Here is a 19631-nt window from a genome sequence, read left to right on the forward strand (position 1 = left end):
GCTTCTAACTAGTAAATTAATGTTGGTGCTCTGTTTAGTGCCTTTCAGTTACTGTAAATAGTAGAAAAATACATTGAAATTACTCAAAAAAGTCTGATTGAATGGTAGTTTCTTGTTTAAAAAAAAAATAATACCATTGGTCTATTGTCATCTAGCAGAACTAATAAATAATCTACACTAAGCGTGAATCCCTTGTGATATTAACACAAAGGGTGCAGGAGATGGTCGTTGTTGCTGGCCCCGGCTACTTCCAGGCCTTCTGGTGTTTACAGAATTGAGTGTAGAATTTGGCCGACCACAGGGACAGCAGCTGTCATTTTTAAGGGTACTGTAGCCTGGCCACCAATCATCACGTGAGCTCATAGCCAAATGTAATCACATTAAAAAGCAAGCCATTTTCTCTTAAATATACAAACTATGGGGGCTGATGATCATTCTTGTTAACTACTATTTTGCGAAGTCCTTGTTCAGCTTTACTCATATTGGCATCTTTTAGATACAACTTTGTAACCGTTTTTATTGTATGAACTCTCTTTGTCAGAATTCAGTATAAAGCAAATATTGGACCATACCTAGAGCAGTTTGAAATGGTGTCATTACATTTTTTTTTTTCAAACCATCTGTCACATGCAGCATTTTTTAACAGAACTACTAATCTTGTTCAGTAGTGCCAGATGGATGTCACATGTTGACAGAAATTTGAGGGAACATTTGTGCACATGCTTCTTTAGCATTCTGTTCATCTCACCACAGGTACAAGTCAATTGATCCGTATCACATTATTAACTATATATAATCCAGTGAGAGGTCCTTTAAGGGACTCAGTGGTCATTTACATAGGATACATCATGTTCAGAACATAATTGTCCTTTATGAATTACTCTGAGCTGCTAGAGACTCCAGAGAAGCACTTAGTTGAAGACTTGTCTTCCACTTTCCAGCATGTTTCTGACACAAGCCATACCTTGCATTTTAAAAGGCATATGGATGAATCTACAGTGTCCCACTGGAAAATTATCTTGAAATGAAATTGGATTTTCTTTTCCCAACAGTTGGGAAATGTCATTGATTTTTATTAAGCCGCACGGTGTGCAAAGAGTTCAAATATGCATATTCTCTGATATGCAAATCTGCAAAGGCTACTACATGAGGAAATGAGGAAGGGTCATCTATGCAGCTCTCAGTTCTCCTTGGGTTTCTTTTTTTTTCTTTTCTTATCAGCAACATGTAATCTCAGCCCTTTTCAAAGTCACTATGTCATTATACAATATTGTATTGGGTGTTCAGTTCACTAAATTAGCATTTAAATTGAAAAGTGAAGCCACACCAGTTGGCTTTTGGGCTGCAAGCTTGTTTTGGTTTCCACTGTGGCACAGCACTCAGCGCCACACTTTGTTCTCTGAAATTAATCACTCCAGTCCCACAGGGCACGCTGACCAGTATTAAGAGGGGCTCACTTAGAACTGGATTAATGACCAGCATCCCGCTCAGAAAAGCTCCGCAGGTGCATAAAAGTGGGCTTAGCCATGTACAGATAGAGCAGTGACTCCCAGTGGGTTGTTGCAGGGCATACTGACATCTGCAGAGCAACCACAGATACAGACGCTCACCCCAGGCTGCAGATATAGTGACACATTTTTTTATATAATCATTATTTATCAACTATCAGAACAGCATTGAGCAGACACATAGATGCTTAATGTAGTGTGTATCATACATGTAAAAACTATTAGTCTAGCTGTTTTTTGACACTAAAGATGACACAAATTGAATATGATTGATGCAATGAAGAGTAAAGCTGAATGAGACTGGCTTCCAAACTAGAAGTAAAAACTACAGAGAAAGTCATGTGAACAATGTGTACAATTAGCACACCATTAATTATAAAAACTTAAATACATATCAAAATCTGTAGAATAGAAATCAAAAGACAAAAAACAAATTCCCAATAAATGATTAGGTGTTTAATGCAAAATAAGTGTCTTCATAACCTTGAAGAAAAACTATTTGCACATTTAAATAAATGAAGCAAAAACAAAACAATGAATTAACGTTACTATTCAGACCTGCTAAATTTGGGGGGGCAAAGAAAATGTTTAGGTGTCACCCTGTAGCCCTGCATAGAGCACATGACCTGTATTGTTAGTTAGCATCATTTAGTCAGGATATCTCATTGAGATCAAGGTCCTTGCAAGATGCATGTGAGAACAGGTCATACAGTATATACTCAGGATCACAGTAAGATGGTTCATTCACACAAAGCAAACATCATACACAATCACAGACACAGAACTCAACTAAGGATGTAGGTGTTGAGTATTTAATCTTTAATCTCTATTTGCACTTAAGTAAATTTGACCCATTTACTTGTTTCTCTGGGGTCTCCTCCACCTCGTTCCATGTTCTAGCATGTCAATTCCCTTTTTATCCACTTGATGGCAGCAAAGGAAAAGAAACAAGTTCAAAGAGATGACACCAGCAGTACTGCACTTTAATAAAAAATGTGTTTGCGGTTGCTTTAAATATTTTCTTAAGGATAAAGTAACTAGTTACAATTGTTCTTGCAGTTGTTTTGGATTGGCAAATTAAAATGCAAAAGTTCATTGGAAATTGGAAGAGGTGTAGGATTGCATGTTTGAATCTAAAGAATTATGGTGACTTAATGATAAATCAGGGTAATAAATGTGGCCTTCTGTCAATTTGACACTGATCAAAACCTTATGAATGTGATTAGAATGTCACCACATATACAGGTTATTCATCTTCTCAAACTATACTTTCCCATTGAATAAGTTTAATTGATTTATTTTGGAACTTCTTATATTTATTTGAGATTTCACTCTTAATTTGAGATCTGTCTTGCATAACAGTGCATGTAATATTGTTTTCTATAAACCAAAGAGGCTGTTTGATTTGATTGCATGTGAATACTTTATATGAGGTTACGTTCTCTTTCCAAGAAATTGTCTCGCACAACAGATTTGACTGCAAACTCGTTGTACCACGGTCCATTACTGGGAAATTTAACAAGACCCAAATCATATTAATTTGCAATTAACTATATTGTTTGAAGGTTACAGGCCATTGGGGCCTTCTTGTGTAATTCCACCCAACAAATGGAAGACATTAATTTGTTTTAACGCCATGTTGGAGCACTGCAGTCTGTCTACAGATTGGAATTCGATTGTAACTTGATTTCAGCTTCTTTCTTGTGTTTACTCGTTAACGTGAAAAGGAGTTTTACCTGCAGGCCCACTAATTATAGACGTGATCACTTTGACTTAGAGTAGGCCTATATAAAGGGAGGACAATGAAGCCTAATGACCAGAAAATTTAAATTGTTTTCAGTCTTCAGATGCAGATAAAAAGGACTAAAATGGGCGATGACAACATCTTTTACTATTCCTCTAAATTACAGGCCAAGAAGTGACATTTTTCACACTCTAATTAAAAATATAAATGTGATACTGTAGGGCATTAATGTTATAATTGAGTATTTGTTCGGCTGTTTTAGTACAGGGGACAATCAGTATCAATAAGTGTATTTGTGTGTTTTCCATGCAGTTTGCAGGTGCAGCAGACATGTTCTGCCACCCACAGTACAGTACACGCTCCCAGCTGTAACCAACACACCACAATGCTCAGGCAATTACCTTCATCACCAATCACACGCTGATTGATACAGCGTACTGTGCACTGATGACATGCACAAACCTTGATTATTTTCATTACCATTAGCCAAGGGCCTTGATTACACCCTAAAGTTCTGGGGTGATTGGAGAGCAGATGTTGGAAAGAGGAGAAAGTTTCTTGGCGATTAGGTCATGTTCTGATTTTTTTTAGTTTTTTTCACTGTTGAACAGAAACACATCTCAGGGGGAAAAAAGAACCATAAAGTAAAACATTTTGAACTGAAACACGTGGATGTTCTTTGCCTTTTCTGTCTCACAGCTGCTTTTTCCAGCGAGACTTGTATCTCACCTTCTTTTTACAGCTCCAGTTCTCTAGGAGCCCTACACAATTGTCTGTCCTGTCATGTCCAAAGATAGTGCACACACACACACACACACATACACACACACACACACACACACACACACACACGCACGCTCTTGGGGCCTCAGTAGCTATATTTGGATCATGCTCAGCTGCCACAAACAAAGAAAAGTAACTGATAGTGGGCTAAATGAGCTGCCCAATAGCATGCACAGCACAGAGGTTGTTTCCATGGCAAATCACTGTCCTAACAATTCCCTTGGAGCTGATTGGCTGTGAAGATGAATGTGGGATCAGTTTTGTCCCTGAGAGGCTGTGCATGGAGCATTATGTGAGGGGCAGCTTTTAATTATAAACCACATCGTCACTTTTTCTTGATAAGCACTGTCTTGGAAAGATCGTCGTATTGTGTTTTGTACAGGGCTGTGTTAGAGAGTGCTCTGCATGAATGACATGAAAGAAGATTTTTTTTTTTTTTAATTCTGCTCTTTTAAAAATAAAAGGGCAAGAGCTCCTTTCATCTGCTTTTAGCAGCCATATGTCATAAGTTTATATGACCCATTTTAAAGACACACTCAAGTCCCACTGTAAATCATGTAAATGTCAGTTTTTGTATCCATAGCATGTGTGGCAGTGATGGATATGCTCCATTTCAGTCTTTATAAAGAGCTTTGGACTTTCTTGATTCACAGTTGAAACTAGTGCAGTGCCCATTTAAAATGTGCCTGTTTGAAACGGGCTGATTGATTTAGCCTCTGGTATTGCTGCTTCAGTGCATATAAAAATGAATACTGTTGATGTGAGGTGTGACTGAGGATATACACCAACAACATGAAAGAAACTAATATTCTATTATACACAGATGTGAAGATGTTAAAGCCCCAGCTTGCTGGACAGCTCTGATAGCCAGCTGTGGTCATGCTTATGGTTTTATTATGGAGTACAAAAAATCAGGAACAAAATTGGTGAAACAACTTGAGGGTTTAATGAACACTCACACTCATAGTGTTTTTGTTATTTGACTATTAAAATCTCCACATTGAACAAACTTAAACAGAAATGAATGAAGCTTTGGACTGATAATTGATAGTTAATAGTTTTACTTTTGAAAAAGGGTCCCCCAAATCACTTAATCCACCCCTGTAAAACAAAGAACAGGTATTTTGTGGTGGGTTTTGTGTTATAAGTTAGTATGGGGAACACAATTTGAGTGACAGTTGTCAGAGTTGCACTGTTCATGTAGGCTTTCCACTCATGCTCATAGACTTATGCTCGACGCTGCAGAGTCCTGAAGCCCGACCTCGCAGATTTTCGAAGTCCTGCTGTTGCGCTATTAGCTTCTTTATCCAGTTAATTATTAAATGTTATTAAATGTAATTAAAATTGCACCAAAATTTATACTGCACATCATTGGATCCCCAGGAACTCAGCCACCAAGTGTGAAGAATATTCGATGAATGGTTTTCACAGTGTGCTAAGGATATACATACATAAATACAGACAGACAGACAGTCCTTGGCTGTTACATTTTCAGATTTGTATGGCAATGAGGACTATCAGGCCATTTTCATTTTGGCACCTTAAAATAGTCTGAATTTGATTGTTGAATAAGACAAAAAAGATTAGTATTGACTGAAGGAATCAAGACTCTCCTGATGAATTCTTTTCCCTTGTCTCCAGCAGCCTGCTGCTGACCGCAGGCACATTTTCACTCACAACCTCCAAGTCTTTTCTTCTCTGCCGTGTTGTCTTTCTCCCTGACCTCTCCCTTGTCATCTCTCCCTTAAGGCTTCATGCTTTATTTTAAGTCATGGTGATGTTGAGGTCACACATGGGTTTTTTCTTGAGCTGACACTGATCAGTCCACCCACAGCTTCTGTGTTGAGTCTCTAATCATACCTCTATTAGAAAATATGGAAAAGGTGGGAAATATTGGAAATCTTTCCACAGGGTTGATTTAGGACTGAGGTGATTTCTTTCAGTGAAATTACAGCAATTTTGCACTCATTTCCTGCTATTACTCAGACAACAATCAGTGTTTGTGATAAGCTGTGTTACGAGCCATACTGTATTCAACCTGCCTTTTTGTAGTCTTGGGGTGATAGAGGTAATATGGGGGGGTATTATTATTTCATGGGTTGTCTGACACTCTTTCGTCTCTTTTCATTGCAAAGTAATTTTCAACTTTGACTTCAAAAGTAATTTATGTCATTATTATAATTTATTCTTAGCCATGTAACAGGGATGCATGGCAATAATGTCCGGTCAGTAACTGTCCACCACTGTGGTCCAGACTGAAATATCTCATCAACTGTTGGATGGATTGCCTCAAAATTTTGTACAGAAATTCATGGTCCCCAGAGGATGAATCTTGACTTTTCCTCTAATCGGATGGCTTTAGATCAACTTTGGTACAGGTGGTGGTTTTGTTATCTTGATAATGTTATTATGTCAGATATATATGTTAAACATGGTCAAAGCTCTTACATGTGAGATCAGCATATGTAAAAATGCTCCCTGAAAATTTCAACTTACGCTGAACTTTTTGTTTGTAATTTTACCTTTAATTGTTCCTTGTGATAACATCAAATCGTTCGTTCATACCCTTAAACAACCGTCCATTCCATAGCCTTTGTTGCTAAGGTTGTTCCACGGGTTATTCATGTTGTCTACTTGCATATTTTGGGTTGAATTCAGGCTCAAACATATACGGATGCATTTGAAGTTTCCATTTTGAGTGAAGAACCTGAAAAGAAGTGAAATTGTTGCTTATGTTGCCTTCGGAACCACTACAAATTTGCCAAGGGGCAGCTTCAGGCAGTTAACCGATCAGTACAGAGTCGGCTTATCGGGAGGGTCACTTAAATATGCACAAGCTAAAACGTTTCAGACACGCGCTGAACTGAGGGGCTGTGTGAAGGACCAATAGAAGATAAAGTTTTTAACTGTAAAGCATACAAAAATATTCAAGTTGAGCCACAGAATATAAATACAGACCAGGAAATGTGCATGATACATCCCCTTTAATGTGTCTTCTAGCACCATCATCAAGTCCAAATGAACACATTGGTTTATGACTAAACACTTGCAAAGGTAATGACATTCTCATTAGCCTTAGCTGTACTTGTTTATTGCTAATTTAAAAATATTTGCATGCTATACTTGAATATTGAACATGGTAAACATTATACCTGCTAATATTATTATTGTGTGTATGTTAGCATGCTTTCACCATAAAGCACCACTATGCATAAGTACAGCTGCACAGAACCACTAACATGATTGTAGACATGTAGTCTTGTTTATTCCACATCTGTAGACATTTAACTTATGTATATTATACTGTGGTCAACTGATTTAAAATAGATGGAAATCATGTATATTTTGCCATACATAATTCTTCTCTAATGTGAGCTTTAAGTGATACAGGTATTTTGTCATAATCATAAGAGTAGTGCTCAATTTAATGGTTTAATGTTAGAAAAAAAAGAAAAAAGTAGATACAGCAAAGCAAATAAGTTTAGAATTTATTCAGAACTACAAATCAGCACCCAGGACACATAAGGACATACATTTATTTTCCAAATTTGTTGTTCAAGAATATTAGGATAAGTATTAACATTTTTTCAGACTAAAACTATATAGATGAATAATTGTCATGTTTTGCACCTTCAATGACTTTGGTGCTTTTGACCTTTTCACACATCCAACACCAACAACCCTCATTCTGCTTTTATGGGGCAGCCTAGAGCATCAGTGGATGTGAGCATCCCACCATCCAGGACATTTACAACAGTCAGTGTGTCAGTAAAGCCTGCAGGATTATCACAGACCCCCCCAGCCACCCCAACGTGTAGACTGTTTCAGTCTGGCGAGCAGTACTGTATCCTCATGGCCCGGACCAGCAGGGTCGAGAACAGTTACACTATACATTATTTATATTGGCTTTATTTAAATTTGTTTCTATTTTTAGTACTGCTTTTTCTTTTGTTATTTCATTGCTATTGTTGCTGCAATTTCAAGGAGCTGAAACTGAAGAATTTGATTCTCTTATACTCGTATAACAGGGTGTTACGATAAAGGAATCTTGATTCTCTTTAGCATTCTTCCATCATTTCTCTCTTTGTGAGATCAGGTTCATTTGTCTGCTTCCTCTCTCCTCATTGCCTCTTTTTTTCCCCCCATTCTCTCCTCACGCCCCCTCATCCTCATCCTTGCCACCCCCCCCCCTTCCTTTCTCTTTCACACACATTTCTCACCCTTCCTCCCTCCCTCCCTCCCTCTCTTACTTGTGCCGGTCTCTCATCAGAGCCAGAGATGCAGGGCTCTTAAGTGGAGTTAAATGGCCTGCAGACAGTGCTGCACAGTGAGCTCTGCGTCTTTGGCCATGGGCAGCTTGTGACCCGCTCGACATGTTGACTATGAACTTGGAGGGACTTGAAATGATTGCTGTGCTGGTGGTTGTCGTCCTCTTTGTTAAGGTGCTGGAACAGTTTGGTTTGTTAGAAGCTGGCTATGACGGTAAGGACGATAAGACAAAATCCTCCTGTTTTAGCTTCGGGTAGCAATCAACCACTTGTTGATGCCAAAGTTTAAAATCATAGAGAATAGTTTGTTGATTGCTGAGTGAGCGAGGGTCTGAAGTGTTTTGCAGTGGGGATTATCATCTCTTGATCTTTGTAATTAAAATTATATTAAGAAAAGATGTTGTTGTTTTTTAGTTGTTAGAGGGCTCCCATCTGTTGCTGTCATTGTCATCTGTTGCTTATTCATATATAGTGTCCAAAGTTGTACTCTATTTTCAAATGGAGAGAACAGAAGAAAGCATAAATAAATGAATGTTGTTATGTCACAGAAGCATTTCAAGTTGTGGCAATGTTCTCATTGTAGGAAGAGTTTGGTCACTTCCTCTGTGACCCCCTGTTTATCTTTTAAGCACATTGTAGTTTCTCACTGGTCAAACTGGAGTCTTCATCAGTTTCTGCATCTCCATCAAACTACATTAATCTATAGTGTTGCATCTCTGCATAATTCACCTAACTTTGCTTCTAATTGGCTCAACAGTCATGATGAGTCACACATTATGCATATGGGTGAATATTGTAATCTGACATCATGCTTTTAATCCTTTCTTTTGTTTTATATTATTTCACTGTATCTCAATATCATTCCAAGCATTCGTTTGATATCCAATAGTCTCTGTAGCATCTTGACACTTTGCTTTGATGTTTGAGTTTATTAAATTTCAAGGAAATTAGATTGGATGTGAAAGCTTGCATCATCTGTGGGTTGGCTAACTTGTTTAGCCAAATGAGAGTGAGACAGTTGAGGACTGAATGTAATTCAGCAGCAGCTGGATCCTCCTTTTAGGTACCTGGTTGTTAACCAGTGAGAGGTGGAAAGTGCCATGATGACATTTGCTTTTCTCCTGTTTGCTTGGAATGAAAAAGGGTGAAATTTAAATGAGGTTGGGTCCTATGCTGCCTGTTCGGAAGTAGTCTTTTTTAAAAATGGAGTGAAGGTAAAGTTTGTCTTGGTTTGAACAAAGGTATGAAGTTTCTGTCACTGAAGCCCTGCAGTGATTTGTGTTTAATCATAAAGCAGACAGCCTTTCCCAGGAAGCACAAGTAATATGCAATCCATATTCAGAGTTTTTTGTCATCTGTTTCTTCACTATTCCTCATTGTGATGCTGTTTCCATCCAGCTTAGTGGAGAACAATGTGTGAACCTGTGTCCACTGGAGATTTGTCAAAGTGCCATACTGATTCCTTCCCTCGAAAGTGGGAATTTAATATGCAAGAGTTGGGTCTTTCTGGCAATGACGGCCACCTGTTATTTATGTGTTCTGCTTACTTTACAGACTGCCAGGCTGCTTGCCTTATGGCTCGGGTTTCAACAAGCTAGAAGCAAACAAACAAATCTTCACATCCTTGCCAAAGAACTGAATAAAAGTGGCAGGATGACAGTATTAGTTTTTCAGTTTGAAATTTGAATAGTTATTTCCTTTTTATGTTATTTCATGTAGGGTGTGACTGTCTGTCTGTTAACATTTGTCTCTTGGTCCAAAATCCAAAATAGTATTTTTAAATGAACACCCACTCAAAAGATGCATTCACAGTCATGTTCGCACTTGGAATTGTGAAGTCCCACCAAAGCTATTTTGTTCTCTAGAGGAGAAAAATACATATTTCATACTCTAGTGGTTTCTTCATTTAAGTGCTTTTAAATGTTAAAAACTCTACAACACAACAAGTGAGTGAAATTGTCAGGTAGCACCATATGCACAGTTACTCAGGGTTATTCTTTTTAAAAGCTTAAATACATAATTTCACAAATACTGTTCTACTCATTGTTTATAATTATTGTTTTTATAGTCAAAAAAGGTGCAGATCCCAGTTTGGATAAATGATTATAGTTAGTTATTAAGATACAGGTAGCAAACTCTCTACACTGCCAACGAGTCCAATCAAATGACTCATGAGAAAAAGGTTAAAAAAAACTTGATTAAATCTTAAAAACGTGATGATTGATGTTTTGAATTTTGCTTGCTAATTTATGAATCAGCCCCATGACAAGCACTCCATTATAATCACCATTTTGATTGAACATGTAGACTATTTGATAGGAAAATATGGGACTTTTTGAATTACTAATAAATCATTGTATTAGTGTTCTGTGAATAGTTATCCTATTAAGGAATAATAGGATGGACTATTCAAATGGGATTTGAGTATATTACTTTAGCATCTATGTATCTGTATTAGTAAGGCAAGTATGACTGTTGTATGAAGTTTGGTGGAAAATCAAAGCTAATTGTAAAGGTTTACTCAGTATTCATTGGTAGCACCACACTCACAATTGAACTAAGAGCACATAGAGAGTGCAGTAAAATTTCCATGTTGAAAATGAAGAGTTTTCTCAGTGAGTGTTAGAACAAGAAGGATCAATCTGAAACTTGAGATCTCATTGGATTTCAGATGCTTTTCATTGTTTATTAATGAAAATGGATCTTTACCAAAACTAACCCAACCAAAAATGTTGTAGAGCAGCTCATTACTCTGTGGTACTCTCTCACTTGATGGCTTTCGGTTTAAAAATAGACTTGCAACACAGCCGGACGCAAATGGCTCTTTTCAGTCTCTGCGCGTCTCTTTAGTGGCGTGACAGTGAGTGACAGTGGAGTGCCTCCAGCGCACGGGGAGGCGACAGCTGACGAGAGCAGCCTTTGATATGGCAGTTTTTGCAAATTATTCCCCTGCTGAAGGTGTGGCTTTTATCAGACAGGACTGTGCATTGACTGATTTGGTTTACAAATAGACAGAGCTGCGGTCACGTTCAGATTGAAAATTGTACTTTAACCACACTGACTGCAAAATGTTGTTTGTTGGTTGGTGGTAAGGGAGAATGATTATCCTTTTCCAAACACATGTTCATCACCATTTGATTTGAAAAATTGCACACCACATTGCATCATATTAAGTGTTGTTGGGGGCTGGATTATTAAAAGATGGATGGAAGGAAGGAAGGAAGGAAAGAAGGAAGGCAGGAAAGAAAGAAAACAAGACAGGAAGGAAGAAAAGATGGAAGAAAGGGAAGAAAGACAGATGTAAGGAAGGAAGAGAAGACAAGAAGCAAGGAAGGGAGGAAGGAAAACAAGACAGGAAGGAAAGATGAAAAGAAGAGAAGAAAAGGAAAGAAGGAAGGAAAAGAAGACAGGAACAAAAGATGGAAGGAAGGAAAAAAGACAGGAAGGAAGGAAGGAAGGAAAAAAAGACAGAAAGGAAGGAAGGAAGGAAAAAAGACAGGCCGGATTGGACCCCTTGGTGGGCCGGTTCTGGCCCACGGGCCGCATGTTTGACCCCCCTGATTTATACTTTCCACTCTGTTTGTGGAGCTTCTATCCAATTGTCAAACATGCCACAACTCTCACCTGTCAGTCTGATGAGTTAACCCATCTGGCCTATACTTTATGTCATTGTGCGACAGTATATCGACAATATAAGACATGACTGTCACATATTATCTGCCCACTGTTGCAGATAATATTTACTTTGCTAAAATCCCTGCCGAAGTAACTGGCTTGTGTATAGTGATCATGGTATACATTCTGTGCTTCCTCAGCTCACTAAGTATGTTTTTCTCGGGCAGTTGGTGGCACATTACTGTGATATAAAGCTGTGATTCAACATGGCTAATGTTTATCTGGTTGGGGTACTGTAAATGAGCAAGAATATAAATGGATCCAATTCAAACTGTTCAAAAGAGACATATGCCACATATTAAACAAAAGCATAAGCTGTGTGCCCGTTTTCAACAATACAATTTCCACATTCCTATATATCACAGATGGTTTGATTACACTGGAAATGATTACATTCCTCAATGTGAATACATAGTGGAGTGACACTTTGTTGCATCATAGCGATTGCTAAGAGGATGTTTTTATGCACGCGTGTTTTAACATATGACTACTTAGAATAAGAGGCACATTCAGTGGAAAGACTAGATGAAGAGGCTTAATGTTTGGCATGCCAGCTGCCATGAAGTGGCTATTACACGAGATATGTTTTTATGTTTCGAAGCAAAACAACAAATGGATAACTGAGATTATTATTGTATCCCATGGTTCCTGTTGGTTTTCTGGATAATGAAACTACACACTGCGGAGAACCTTCCAAACAGTCATTTAAAACATCAGTCAAGTGGTTTTTTGGTTTTCATCTCAGCTCATAAATGGATTTGTTTTGCATATTTGCACAAATGCCAATATGAACAAAGTCTTTAAAAACAACTCATAACATGTTTGAGCTAAAGATATTAAAAACCATAAAGAAAAAAAAACATTTTCTTCTTACAGTATGCTTCTCATTTAAGCATATAAGATCGAATCTTGACCATCACTGCTCTCTTTCTACTGAAGTACATGTGAAAGTTAGCAAATATGCCAGCAGAGGGAACCAAATCTTACTGTACGTCTGAGCCAGTCTCACCAGCTGCAAGTGTAGTTTTGAAGTAATACAAACACAGCTGGGATTCTCAGCATATTCTGACAGTTGTTAAAGCAATTCTGAGTAGAGGAGTTAGTTGAAATGTCCAATATCCCTGAGAACAAACAACAATTTAACACATTTAATCAACCTTTTTAATCATTTACTTTAACAAATAATGGTCCTAAGTTGGGTCATCTGTTGGACAGTCAGGTAACCCTAACCCTAAATAACAATGACTATAAATGAGAATGAAAATAATAACTCAGTTTATGTAGCATGTGTATGTTGGCATGTGGTAAATATTGTCCATAAAAACAAAGAAATAAGCATATTTTCTATCTATCCTTCTATCAATCTATACTATTCTATACTTGGAAGTAATGTAAAAACTAATCTGAAATTACCAAATGAGTTAAAAGTGCAAAGCATAAAATACAGTGACATGAATTTATGTTAAGCAGATTAATTACAGTAGGAGTAAATGAGGCCTTCACGTTTTAACATCGTATGAACAGGCACTGAGGGCAAATGCTTAAAACTGCGGTCAGCATAGTTAAAAATGGCACGTGCCCTCCTAATGGCTTGCTTTTTATAAATAATTGTAAGCTGAGACTGATCCAACCCTGTAATCCTGCTTACTGCTTTGACACGTATTACTTCACAGGTTAGGGATGACGCACCCTGCCACAGTCCAAAAAGTTAAAACTAGTTTGGTAAACATTTGTCTTGAAATACACTTGAGCAAACGTTACAGTCATTAGTGTCTAAAATATAAAGATGGCAAGAAAAAAGGGAAGCTTGCTTGAATATAAACAAGCAAATGTGATTCTTGGCATTATTGTATTATGAAGTGTAAGTGCATTCATCTCTAGAGTTAGAAGTCAAACGCATCTTTTCTTTGTAATATTTGTACTATGATTCCTATTCATCTTACAGTAGCATTGCTAATGTGCTCTTTATTGCTTTCTCCATACATTCTAAACAAATTATTTTGATATAATTGAGTAATGGAGTATTAAAAACTCTGCACCTTATTATAATGTTTGATAATAGCCTGGAGTCTCAGACAGGTATAGTAGGCAATTGTTGTTCATTTTAGCTTTCCACTGAATTAAACAATGGTTAACTGGTTTGCCACAGGCATTAGCCTCACTCTCTCATCCATCACAGCAGTGATGAGGGAGCTACTAAAGACTGATTTTCAGGATTCACATGTACTGTGCAGCAAGATGTTTTAGGCTCTCACTATAGAAACACAGATTGTATTATTGTTTTTTTGGTCAGAAAATCACTTGAGTAGGAGCTGTTGAGCTGTACTGTGCTATGGTAAAGCCACATTGCTGATTACTGTACAATCAGTATTCAGAGTGTCAGTATTAAGAGAGTTTGAGCGAGCTGGATTTGCATTTATCCAAGGTTATTTTCAAGGCCAATGAATAAAAGACCTTATAAATAAAGTTTCTATCAGCTTTAAAGAAATAAAACACAATATCATTTACTTCAAACCAAAAAGCAGCCAGTTTAACCTTGTGATTCAGCATTTAAGTAACCTTGACCTTAATCTGTTTACTTATTGAACATTAGTTAGTTAGAGTTAGAAAGGTATTACATATCTTGTTAAGTGATGTCTCCCCTTTTCTACTGGGGTGGGAATTCTCTCAAGCATCTCATTTCTTTCAACTGGAGCTTTTATAATTGCACTAAGGATCTAAGCATTATAAATTAGTTTTACGACCTTTTGACTGGTCCAGATAGCAAAATCTGTTTGGCAACCTGTCTATAGAACAAGACATTAAAGCTTGGCTAACTCTTGTCAGTCCCATAAAACCCCTAACACCTAGATGGGATTGTTTTTATTTAATTCCAGTGGCTGTAATTGTTTTGTTTTTGTCTTTTCTCTGGAGATGTGTAATAATGAGCTCATATCAAAATAAATCAGTAAAGTAGAAGAGTTTTTTGTTTTTAGTGTTCTCTCAGTTTCTCTATTTGTGCAAAATTGTCACACATGAATTTGCCACCTCCCAATATACCATTGTGCCTGATTGTGTGCCACACAAAAAATATGGTGCTATTTTCTGTTGCAAACATTCACAAATATTCAGAGTTTGAAGTTACTTTTCGACAGTTGACTACAGCTATAAGACAACAAACCTGCTGTATGCATGATGAATAATATTTAGAAGGAGTTAATTATGTTATCCCTCCAAACCTTCATCTACATGTGCTTTCATTTAATACTGTTATGCCCAGGGATGTCTCCACACAATTAACTAGGAATGAGAATACTAGAATATTTAGTTCTGGGTGATTATTAACACCTAGACCAAAGGTTGCCTCAGGAGTGCCCCTTGTTTGGAATATTAAGTAGACTACTTATAAAGTAGATTTTATTCATTAAGCTCTTTATTAGTTTTCCGTTTGTTCAGGCTTTAAGGGTGAAAATAAATGTGTTTTAAGTATTTTCCTAATTGTGAATGAGGACACAGTAAAGTGGAATATTCTCTTGGCCCTGTAGCATTTAGTACTGTACATTTTTATATGCAAGATTATGTTTCATCATCATGGGAGATCAAGATCACAGGGAGCCTGAAGTCGAATTGGTTGCCTGTTTGCAGTAGGTTTCATTCGTGGATTTTGCACCATTTTCTCATAAAATTCACAAAGATTGCTTCCATTTACATGTGTGTTGTGCCATCAACCAATTAAAAGTACCCTGTGGAGTTTTTGACCACTAGTAGCACTATGGCACAATGTTTTGTATCATTGGGTCCTGGTTTTTGTTGTCATGATACAAATGTCTGGTTTCTCACTATTCCACTGATATAGAGGTGGCTATAACACAAGAAATGCACCCATTTTCCAAAAACAAAACAGTAAAAAATAATACTGCTAGCAAATAAACATGGGTGTAAACAATGCAGGCTTAAAAATTGTAATTTATGATGGAGGAAATTCATTCAACATGTCAGAAAATTTTGGTCTGTAACAATTAATGTACATAGAAACTTCTTTAAAAGAAAACTTCACCATCAGGGTACCTTTACAGTCTGTGTAAAGTAAGAATAAATATGTGTTCACCCTGGCCACCCTGCCAAATTTGAATGATTACAAAAATCGCCAAATATATGAAATTAGGCTTCAAAGTTGTTTAAAACTCAGCCTTTTTCTCTGCTCCCAAATGCTGTAGGAGTGCCCTCTGAGTTCGCTGAAACCCCGCCCCCAACCAAGTGTCACCTGTCAATCAGAGTCACCACTTCTACCAGAAACATGGACGCTATGTCTGAGAGCTTTCTGCTGCTAGCTCAGCGGCTAGCTCAGCATGTAACTCAGCTAACTGGCAAACTGTAGACTGTAGTAGTAGTAGTGTGCACTGAATGTATTTATATCTCTACAGCAGCAGGGGCGGGTTTAACACGGCGGTGCTTTTCAGACCTGCCCACTAAATCCTGAACACAGAAATCTTGAAACACAGTTTGTGAAGCCTAGCTCCACAATTCAAATTTAAATGGTTGAAATGCTTTTTACACCTTTTTTAGAAATACTTTTATGACCTATTTAATGTGTTTAGAACAAAAAGTCTGAATTCACTTTACACAGCCTTTAAGCTTACTTAAAGCAGAATTTAGTGTTTTTTGACCACTATAGGGCAGAATACTGACTCTAGAACAAGCAGCAAAAATCCTCTAGTTCTTACAGCTAAGATGTTACAATATAGCTCCCTTGCACATCAAGCTGAACCAGAACCTTTTGGAATACTTGTTCTATCTGCCTGTTTAATACTGGTTCAGTATTCACTCATATTTTAGCCTTGGTCTGATCTACCGAAACAGGCTGTCTTTGGATTGCCAACCTGGCAGCACTAGCAACTCTATCCCACTGCAGGGAGTCATTTGATTCAAAGCTTAATAGAATTTTAAGATGATCTGTGTTTTCATTAACCCCAATGTTCCTTCAATATTCATTCTGCAGTGGCGCACCATCACTGCAGAATTATAAGTGTGTCAGTTAATGAAAGCTGCAGCTTCTCAAGACCCGTTGAGGCCAACGCGAAAGTAACTTAGAACTGCATTCTAGCAAAGGCCACCAGGGGGCGACCGTCTCTATACAAGTCAATGGAGAATTCACCAACTTCTCACTTGATTTCTAACCTCAGTAAACATTTTCAAAATGTGTTTATGGTCTCAATCGCTAGTTTAAAGCCTTCTTCAATGCAGTATGATGTTCATTTGTGAAATTTTGCCCTCCCTGATTTTATATTTGACGATAAAGCAGTGTAAGCATTAGGGTGTGTCTACGTCGTGATTGACAGGTTGATTGACCAATGTCCTTGAGATCCAGCCCTCGCAACCTATCTCAAACACCCCGCTCTGACCATGGCCCCGCCTCATGCCCATATAAGTAGAATCCGTGTTTTTATTATCAATTTATGAATGTTACGTCCATTTCTTCTATACAGTCTATGGAAAAGCCTCATCTGTCTCATCTCCACAACTGCTGGAAAAGTGAAGAGGTTTGAATCCCGAAGTTAGCGACAATGGGTTAGCATAAACCGACTGGGTTCACTTAAGATTAACAGACCTATACAATGGACCAGCTATTCTCATTTTAGTGTCGAGTTCAGCCACTCCTACTGTAAACAAAAGAGAAAAGGAATGACTGGCGGCAGAGTCTCTTCTGAGTTTGGCTCAACCCCCCTCCTCCCTACCCAAAAGCAGTCAAGCTAGAGTTTTAACAAGACAAAAGTCCTTCTCATTCACTAAATGTGAACTTTAAATTATTCTTTTCATAAATGAAAGCTACTAATCACTTTTCCATGGTTCTCATTAAAACCAAGCAGACGCACTCTCTACTCATATTCTGCTTCAATAAATCTGTTCCCACATTCACAATTCCTTTAAGAAATAACCACCTGCATTGATTTCCTCTCATCATTCGTTACCTGCTGATGAACTGTGCTCGTCATATCTCTTCCTCTGGACGGTGGCTCCAGCCATCCTGTATTCTGTCTGCCCATTTTATGCCCCCTTGTCTTCTTTCCTTTTACTCTTCCCGCTAATGCATATTCCCCCATTGACCTCTGTACCTGAGATTCAGTTTGACTGGCACTTTGCTGCTTAAGGATAGTACACTGTAAATCAGATGACAGGCTGGCTGTTTAGAGACAAACTATGCCTCAGTCTTTACCTCCACATGTTGTCCACAGTGAGCTGTCAGATAGCCATGCTACAACTAATATGGCTAAGGCACAGAGAGGAGCAGGTCAATGTTATCAGCTCAAGCACACTGGTCTGAGCTTTGTGGTACTGTCCGTTTGCAGACAATGCCATTGACTTTTCCTTTTTACAATGAAACTAATCATCTGGAATGAATTGGGTTGTTGATAACGATCTAGAAGGTCCTGCTGTAGAAAGAGGGATGGTATGTCTTGTGAAAATTAATGATGGTGACTGTTATCATTTCTTAAAAACCTTACCAGACGCATCACATCTGACATGACAATGCACACATTTGCACAATATAAAATTGAGTTTGGGTTATGTAGCTCATGTTGAATCATATTCTCATTTTTGGGGAATTTAGCCTTTCATTAACAGTATGTAGGCCAGTGACTGAAAGAAAATGTGGGGAGAGGATTGGATGACATGCAATAAAGATATCCGGTTGGATTCCAACATGGGACTAGCCCCTATGAAGTCTCAGTGGTGTATACTTCTTATAGAGGTTGTTGTGTTTATGGGGGTCAAAGTTGAAATGCTCGAAACCTTGCAGGACCTCAAGGCAGTTCATAGCAACTTATTTGTGTATGATAAAGTAGCACTTTGGTGTGAAAGCCCAATCTTTACAATTATTTATTTTAGTGAATGGTGGAAGACCACCACTCACTTAATCAATGATGTGTACTTCATATCATTGATTAAGATGATCAGACAGAGAAGGCAATCTCATTTGTATACTATTGATTTAAGCTTAAATGATGGCATCTACAAAGACACATTTAGCAAAATTTTTCAACTTATATTACATCCCAAATTGAAACTGAAACAGTTGGCAAGAGTTGTTCATTTGTTCTATTTCTACTCACCAGTTTTGTTTTGTGTGTGTTTGTGTGGTAGAAGTTGAAGGGTTAAAAGTTGCATATTAAAGTCAATGCATGCATGCACACGCACCAGGCAGAGTGAGACTGCATTATCTAGCGCACACAAAGTAAGTCCTCAATATCAGAGTCACCCCATGGCACTTCATGGTTGATTGCACATGCTGCTTCTCCGAGGGTTGCCCCGGTTCACAGCTCATAATTGCCTTCCCCTTCACAGGCGCCACTTCAGTAAATATGACAGCCTCATTTTAATGTGCCTTCGAAAACACAGCCCAAACACTAATGCCGCTTTGCATGCCTGAGCAAATCACTGCAGGTGTCGCCTAATTATATCACCCACTTGTACCCTAAACTGATCTGTAAACAGCGAGACAATCTCATCTTCGCCTCTTTGCCCGTTCACCGATCGGCGACGCTTTGATTGATGACGGTTGCATCGAAAACGAGCTCCCCCTCTCCTTGTCACGTACTTTCACAGAAGCTCACTGTGTGCCACAAGAAAGATAACACTGGTCCAATACTTAATGGAAATGTTGTTTTCAGGGGG

At 38.1% G+C, this 19631-nt stretch overlaps 1 protein-coding gene across 2 annotated transcripts in view; it reads left to right on the top strand.

Moving 5' to 3' along the window:
• kcnip4a (potassium voltage-gated channel interacting protein 4a) overlaps positions 1–19631 on the top strand; it is a 94560-nt gene that overhangs the window by 42726 nt on the left and 32203 nt on the right. The window contains exon 1 of one of the 2 annotated variants that reach the window (XM_053342997.1): positions 8418–8517. The exons of the other annotated variant lie outside the window; for it this stretch is intronic. Within the exon in view, the coding sequence (XP_053198972.1) occupies positions 8418–8517 (100 nt within the window). Of the gene's footprint in view, positions 1–8417; positions 8518–19631 lie in introns of those variants that run through there. 2 annotated transcript variants of the gene reach the window in all.

The sequence above is a fragment of the Scomber japonicus genome, chromosome 22, assembly GCF_027409825.1.
Source record: "Scomber japonicus isolate fScoJap1 chromosome 22, fScoJap1.pri, whole genome shotgun sequence".
NCBI classification, from domain to species: domain Eukaryota; kingdom Metazoa; phylum Chordata; class Actinopteri; order Scombriformes; family Scombridae; genus Scomber; species Scomber japonicus.